The sequence below is a fragment of the Monopterus albus genome, unplaced genomic scaffold, assembly GCF_001952655.1.
Source record: "Monopterus albus unplaced genomic scaffold, M_albus_1.0 scaffold180.1, whole genome shotgun sequence".
Taxonomy (NCBI): Eukaryota; Metazoa; Chordata; class Actinopteri; order Synbranchiformes; family Synbranchidae; genus Monopterus; species Monopterus albus.
Genome location: NW_018128060.1, coordinates 818,554 through 826,424, shown reverse-complemented (window position 1 = coordinate 826,424; position 7,871 = coordinate 818,554). Strand labels below are relative to the sequence as shown.

Genomic DNA, 7,871 nt, shown 5'->3' with positions numbered 1-7,871 from the left:
CCTCTCACACTAAGGTGGCAGATTTGAATCCTATCAAAGCTTCAAACACTGCTTGAGGTTCTTAGGCAGAGATATTCACTCAGTAAAATAAAATGAATGTTCATTACGTGGTCAAAACATGTGTTTTTTTCCTGTTAGTTAGTTCTCGTTTGTTTGTTTGTTTCAAAGATTCACACTCAGAAATGTGTTTTTCTTATTTTTATAGGCCTGCCCTGTCCCAACATTTATAGAAACAATCTTACATTTATTTTATTATTGTATTTATGCTTTAAGCCTTTTTTGGACTGAAGTTGAACATGTTTTATATATTATGTGGAATTAAGATAAATTTACAATAAAAAGATAATTTTAAAGAAAGAAAACAATAATATGGGAAAAGTCATATTTTTATTTTAATCTCATTTTATAAGCCAAATTGATATTTTATGATATTCATAAAACCACATGATCTGAAGGAAAACCCAACATACAACAACTCAAGAATAAAACATTGCTCTACTTTGAAAGTCTACAAGACAGAATAATCAGAAAGCCAACAGGATTGCTATTCATAACAATTTAAGGATCTTTAGGTAATTTAAATGTGCAGTGCCCTTTATGTGTTAATTTGTTAAAATGTTAAAATTATCTTTGATATTTTTTATTAATTTTTTAAGTCATTTTGATCCCCTTTCATACCCAGGAGGTGGCGATAATGTACCTTAAAGCTGTTTACTAACTGCCATTAAACTATCACAGAAGAAGAAGAACCTCGAACATTTTATTGTGGCGGACCAACATGGCCGTGCTCAAGAGAGGGTTATTCTACTTTAGTTTTCTCAGGTATGTATATATATTATAGGGAAGTAACATTAAACAGACAAGGTTTGTAACGAAATACATATACTTTATACGAAGCTAACCGCGCATTAAAACGTAACTTTAGTTGTCGACTTTACTATTGGAAAATTAAAATGTTTTGCTTCTTAAGAGCGCTAGCAACGATAACGGGAAGTTGTCAAAAGCACAGCTTAAATGTGTTTTTCTTGGCTAAATTAGTATTAACGTGTTTTCACAGTTTTACAGAATCTCGCCGAAGCAGCTTAGTATAAAGGAATTAATGACAGTATGAATATAAGCTACAAACAAGCTTCAGTTTCGATCTCAGTCTACTCGGTGATCGCTCTTTAGTCTTTTGTAAGATTACATAACAGTTCGATTCTGTAACGTTACTTCACTATAAAAAGTATGGCTTGAACTGGGAGTGGCTTGTTAAACGATAAGCGGATATTTTATTTATTTTATTGTTACTCTTTATTAGGAGTTCCACTCGTGTCCTGTTGAGCGTCAAAAGACTTGCAGTCCGTAAACCGGGAAAATGGACGAATACTCTGTACACCAGTATAGCGTCTTTAACCGTGGCCGGTGGGCTGTGTGCTGTACCTTTCAAACAGGTGAGTGTCATCTGCAGGGGACAGTCATAATAAAATATCTACAGTATAGAGACAAAGAAGGTATATTTGTATAATACCTTTTAAACAACAAGGCAATTCAAAGTGATTTGCACAAGGCAATATAAACATAGACGTTAATTTTGATTTTAAAGAGTAAAATAGAAGATAAAGCTTGAACAGATAAAATGCTTATTAATACAAATGAGAAAATTACATTGCAGTATGAAATATGAATACATCGTTCCAAATTGTGCTTAATAAACAGCATTGGCCATCAGAGATGTCTTAAGCTCTGATTTAAAAGAACTGAAAGTTGGAGCAGGATTTTGTTCCAGATATGTGGTGTATCCTGTTTCTCCATGCTTAGTTTTGACTCTGGGGACAACAAGCAGGTCTGTCTCAGGAGGTAAGAAAGGTTCATAATGGAGCAGCAATTCAGAATTTGCCCCTAGGCCATTACCTGTTTCATAAAACAACAGAGATTTAAGAACAATTCTCTGACATACATGAAATCATCGGAAAGGTCTGAGATCTGGAGTGATTTGATCCACTTTTCTGTTCTTAGCCAGCACCCTGAATCACATGTAGCTGTCTGGATTTATAGAGGGACTTGTAAAGACATCAATACAATAGTCAGACCTACTGAAGATAAACACATGGACAGATAAATCCTGCAGACATCAGTTCTTTAATTCTTGATTTTCTCAATGTGTTAAAAGGTTGAGCTTGTAATTGTCTTTATGTGGCAATCTTTATTTAGATTCAAGATTCAAAATTCCATTCAAGATTTCTGGCTTGGATTGATTTCTTTTACCATTAGCGTCTGAGCTAAGAACTGACATGTAATTGCTCATCTGAAACAATTATTTCAGTGTTGTCTTTGTTTATTTGAAGAAAAATGCCTGTGTTGTTTGGAATGGTAAGGCATTTTGCTTTCTATAATCTAAGCTAGTGGAAGAATGTGGCTTTTTAACAGAAGAGGCTTTAGAATGAGTTGTTATACACTCAAATATGTAACCAACTGACACTATAAGTAGTCCCTATCAAACAGTATACACTTGTTTCTTAATATTACCCAGGTCCTTGTTCTGTGCTTCTGCTGCAGGTTGAAAACCTCTCTCATGACTCCCTGATCAGACGAGCCGTCTCTCTAGCCACAGACAGTTCAAGCACCTTTCTCTCACAGACCACCTTGGCTTTCATAGATGCCATCACAGAGTATTCAAAAGTAAGTTTTTGTCCTGTGATAAACATTTTTACCCACGTTCATATTTATATCCACAGAAATGAGATGAACCTGTTCTCCTAACTAGCAGTCACTGGTTCTCTCAGAAGTCTCACAGTGATAAACATTACGTAGTGTTATGCACTTTTATTAAACTGAGCTACACCAGACACACTGCTTTCTTGACATATTAAAACCTATCTGTCTTGTGACACTTAGGTTTTTATGAGCTGCTGCATAAAGTGTATGTGCTGATGTTCAGATTTTAACTCCTCACCTCACACACCTAACAGAAGTTGGGTGAATAAAGTGAAGGACTGAAAATACAAATTTAGGGGTAAAAACAGAACTTTCTTTATTCTTCTTTTTTTGCCCTGAGTTTATTATGAAATCAGTCAGATAGAGGCAGAGCAGGTCATGGGTGCAAGGTATAGAGCTGTCCATGTCAGGATCTCTGTAATTTCTGCTGCCACTCCAATGCAGTAGAGCTAAATTTCTGGTACTCAAAGCATAAATATATTTATTTCCAAAAACACTGTGCTGGTTAGTGTGTTTTTTTTTTTAATGAATGAATGAATTATCATATTTTGAAAAGCATCCATACTCTAGAAAATCTTCCTCTATGTTCTCTGCCTCAGTAGGTTGTCTTTGATTTTTAATTGTTAACTGTGTATGTCCTTCCTCTGCTTGCTAACAGGCTGTGCACACACTTATTGCTCTCCAAAGACGATATTTGTCCTCACTGGAAAAATTGACTCCAGCAGAAGAGGATACAGTCTGGCAGGTGATCATTGGCCAGCGTGCAGAGGTTTGTCTGAGTTGTCCTCTTTGGTGACAAGTGTTTCAAAACAGTTCTGAGCATACCATTCAGGTTTTCTGTTGATGTATTGATAGCCACACCGTAAATATGACAGCACTCTTGCAAACCCTACAAACAGGCAGTTGAAGAGCTTTTGAAGTCTGACATGGGTTTTGTCCTGACAGGTTACTGAAAGACGAGATCAATGCAGGCGTTTCGAGTCAGCCTGGTTCAGTGCAGTCAAGCTGTGTGAAACTGCAGCTGAAGCAGCATACACATCAGGTGTGTAAAAGATAAGTGTCTCAGTGTGTGCCTGAGCTCTCTCATGGTTGCAGTGCTCTTGTTATGAGGAATACAAGTGTTAAGCTGTGAATCATCTTCTGAAAGCTTTGTAAGTTGCTGTTTGTGCCTGTTTCTATTCTGCTGCTGTTAGTGTTGAACTTTGCATAGTGTACGCATTGTTTTCTGTTGCTCAGCAGGGCTTTGTGTAAAACAAAATGGAGACAACAGGAGTGCCTGTCTCATGAATGTCTGAACTTGAGGTGGTGGTATATCAACCCTTCATGTTTGCCTTCCTGTGTTTCCAGGAGCGGAGCATGCATCCATCACAGTGAGGACAAACATACAGGTGGCGCAGTCGCAGGTGGATGAGGCACGGAAACTGTCAGTGGATGCAGAGAAGATGTTGATTGAGTCTGAAGTAATGGAGATTGAAAGGATGGCACAATATGCTGCGTCCGTAGAGAATAATAATGAGCAGGAAGAGATGCCTGAGGCTTATCTAAGAGAGGACTGAAATACCCAGAGATGTCAGAAAACTGAAGAAAGCATAAAAAGACTCTTTCACATTAAATGATAAGTTAAAAAAAATCATCCCTCCAATGTGTTCTTTCATTTCCATGTGTCATTTGTAGTAGCTCATGCTCACATTAGCACGTAAGCTGAAAAAGTGAATCCGACAAAATGAGAACAAACCTCTCCATAAGTGTTCACCTCATTTTTGGCTCATTTATTGTTTGAACACTGATTATCAACTGCTTATGCAGCACAGGTGATTATACAGCCCACTGTTTATTGTTGAGATTTGATCAGCATCAAATCTTTGTGTCAGAATTCATTGTAATAAAGATAAAACTGTGTTAAAAAAACTTTATGGTGTTGAAAGATCAGAAAATGAAATATTGTGTTTAATTTTGTTTACTAGATGAATATTTTGTTTACTGAAGTGACTTTTGGATTAGATTTGGTACTGTTTTTGCTATAGGCTGTTTTTTGTAACATGTTGATCCTGATGACTGAAAAATATTTAACCAGTGGTAAAAAAGGAGGGAATGTGTCCACTTCTGCTGCCATGGGATAGGACTTTTTTTGAAACCAGCTTTTACCAGATCTCTTTAATTGCTGGCTTGAAAAGATGTTATACATGACAGGTGTCTGTGCAAACTGTGTGGAACAAAATATCTTCTGTGATTGTGGGCACAAAAATGACAGCGGCCACTCTGTAAACAACGCGACGCCACACAGACGGCCAAGTGACACATTTTTTGCATGTTTCTGTTGGTGGTTGGTTTTCCTCTGAGAGCATTTTTAAAGGCAGTGTTGCTTTACTTGTAATTTGTATCTCTCTTTTTCACTCAACATCTCTACCTTCACTGCAAATTACCCATGTCCTGACTCTTTTCTAAAGAGTTTTTAGACCATATCTCAGCTCCCAGTTGTCATCACTTCATCGACTGTGTCATCTCTTTCCACACAGGGACAGGACAAAAACAAACCACTCTACCTCAACATTAAAACAGTGGAAGAAGTGTTGTGAGGTAAAAGAATATCATAATTGGATAGTTTCGTTTACTGGGACACAAGTTACAAAATGATTTCTTTAATTCAGATTGAGGTTAAGCTATTGGCGGGTGATCGAACTCGAGATTAAGCAGACAGACTTTATTTGCATGTAGACAAGTCACTTTGTATCAACTGCTGAAATAAACAGTATGATTTTACAATTTCAGACAATGTTGTTCTGCTAAGTGTTGAACTAAACATCCTCTATAACTTCCTTTTGTTTTTAAGCTTCATTCCAGTAGATGGCGATCTACATCCAATTTAAAATTGGAAGGGCTGTGATTTCTTTTTATGCTTTGTGGGCAACAGCTTGCTTCATTTTCAGATGGCTGTTAATATACCACAAAGTTTGAAGAATCAGAGAATTTATCAGCTCTGAAATGGTCATCAGCTGCCAGTTCCAAATGGAGATTCTTGTCTTGCCTTACAAGTCATAATGAGTCAATTAAGGCCAAATGACTTCCATCAAGTAGCAGGGTGCTCAGACTTGCAATAGAAAATAACAATGTTAATGTAATATACACTAAAGTATGATTGGTATGACATGAATTTTAATCAGTTTGAACTCCAATTAATTTCCATCGCCTTCTTTTCTCACTTCATGCCTTCACATGATATAAAATATTGGGGAAAGGTAAACTACACTTTAAAAACATACAGCTAACCTGCACATTTATTTCCACTCAGTGTAGAAGCCTTATCTTGCAGTGATGTGGATGTGCCCTGTAACAGGTATACTCTCTTAATTGCCCTCATGTGTGCCTTTCAAAGGTCAGTGTGTACTGCAGTGGGCCATTTCAGAGGGAGCTCATTACCTGTTTGGAGCTGCAAACACAACTGTGTATCGTCAGCAGTGAGGTGACCTCTCCCTGCATTACATAGTAGAGCCTTGGCAGGGGACAGGACTGAGAGTGTGGCTAAAGAGGGGGATGGGGAGGTTTTGAGGTGTGTAAAGACTGGCTCACCAATGTGACTAGTGAGGAATGTTGTGTTTAACAAAGGCTGTTTTCACAGACTGTAAGACCAAATGTCCCAGACAGTCTGTGTGGATGTGCACCCACTGGTCACAGGGGAGGTGGTGCCAATGCGCCTTCTCTGCCTGGTAGATTAAGAACGTTTGCAGAATAAAACCTTGATGAGGTAACCACAATTACAAAGGTCATGGGCTATAAATGCTCATAAACTAGTGCTATTGAGAGGATTTGAGCATTTATGCAGCACAGGTTATACCAGCGATGCAAAATTGGCCCCACGGAAACAATTTCACTGAAACTGGTGAAATCATTAACACATTATATGGTTTATCAAAGAAAGCACTATGTGATTTATCATCTAATGAAGACATGAAACTCCTCACTGACTTAACTGTTCCAATGAAAAGTGGCCCAGGAGTTTAGATTGATTGGTGAAAAGGGCAGCACGTTCACTTGGGGATTTATAACTCTTTGAGGATATAAATAAACCACCAGAGGATATAGAGGCAGGGGGTATAGTGTGGTGACACATCACGGGTCATGCTTTAATCACAGTAAAACTTTGCTGTAGCACTAGGAGAGAGAGCAGGTGAAACTGTACAGGAGTTGGAGGCTCCCTGTAGAGCTCACATCCCCTGATGAGAACGCCAAACTATTACAAGATATGAAGACATCACTGCTGAATGAAACGGGTATCTCAGTACAATGGAACCACACTGAAATGGGCATTGTGCTTATCTTCACTGAATAAATATGATGTCCACCTGAAACTGCTGCAGGAGCAAGTTTGTCAGTTCAAGCTACAGTGCATGATAATAACACTATGCTGCACATGGCGCCAGATTCCTGAATGTGTGAAAGCTGTAATTATCTCAAATAAAAGAACAATGCAGGCGAGTGTTTCATTACCATTTCATTTTAGGACCGAGTAGCAACCGTAAGTGTGCCTTTCAAAGGTCAGAAACAGAAATCAGTGAAGTGCTTTAGTTGCATGTGACTGCTTTGTCCTTCAGCAGCCGATCTGGGGTTTATATTAACTTTCATGTCCTTGTTTTTCTTACGATATCTCTAGAATATCTTTATAACACTGGCTACACACTGATTACAATGTGTGGTTCAACAGTCTCCAACATAATAATCACTGATGCATCATTTCTGTAGAATTTGTCATTTTATAGATTATAAAAATAGATTATAGTAACTTTGACAGTTTTGTGTAAACAGTTTTTATATTTGAAAAGATAGAATGGACGTATGGTAATGTAGTTGTGGCCTTTGTGTGTAAAATTAACGAAACATATTCTATGTAAAATCTAGGTTGTCCATATTTTAAATGATGTTATCCCATATATCAATATATATTTACATTTTATGCTGTATGTCAATTCACATTTAAAACCCTGCATATAAAAACTTTATCTATAGGTTCTGATTCTGGTGGTTAGAGAGACGACAGAGTAACCAGGTTTGATCCCTCCAACAGATGAAGGTGTAGTGTCTTCTTAAGACAAGACAATGAACTTTTATCTGTTAATAGAGTTTATTTGTACACCAATGGTTTCATTACTGTTTACTGTGCATGAGGGAACAAGGGGATT

The 7,871-nt window shown here is 37.6% G+C and overlaps 1 protein-coding gene across 1 annotated transcript; it reads left to right on the top strand.

The window, feature by feature from the left end:
* Window positions 1-726: 726 nt before the first annotated feature.
* On the top strand, window positions 727-4,406 carry LOC109969732 (diablo homolog, mitochondrial-like). The gene is made up of 6 exons (XM_020616826.1): window positions 727-822; window positions 1,301-1,433; window positions 2,539-2,661; window positions 3,356-3,466; window positions 3,643-3,739; window positions 4,045-4,406. Exons 1-6 carry the CDS (start codon window positions 779-781, stop codon window positions 4,251-4,253), a joined length of 717 nt encoding a protein of 238 aa, XP_020472482.1. The 5' UTR covers window positions 727-778; the 3' UTR covers window positions 4,254-4,406.
* Window positions 4,407-7,871: the final 3,465 nt, after the last annotated feature.

Excerpts from the sequence above, each read along its gene's own strand:
- LOC109969732 (XM_020616826.1), top strand. The coding sequence starts at position 779 with ATGGCCGTGCTCAAGAGAGGGTTATTCTACTTTAGTTTTCTCAG. Across the intron at positions 823-1,300 it reads TTCTACTTTAGTTTTCTCAG|GAGTTCCACTCGTGTCCTGT; the intron begins GTATGTATATAT and ends ACTCTTTATTAG. Across the intron at positions 3,740-4,044 it reads TGAAGCAGCATACACATCAG|GAGCGGAGCATGCATCCATC; the intron begins GTGTGTAAAAGA and ends CTGTGTTTCCAG.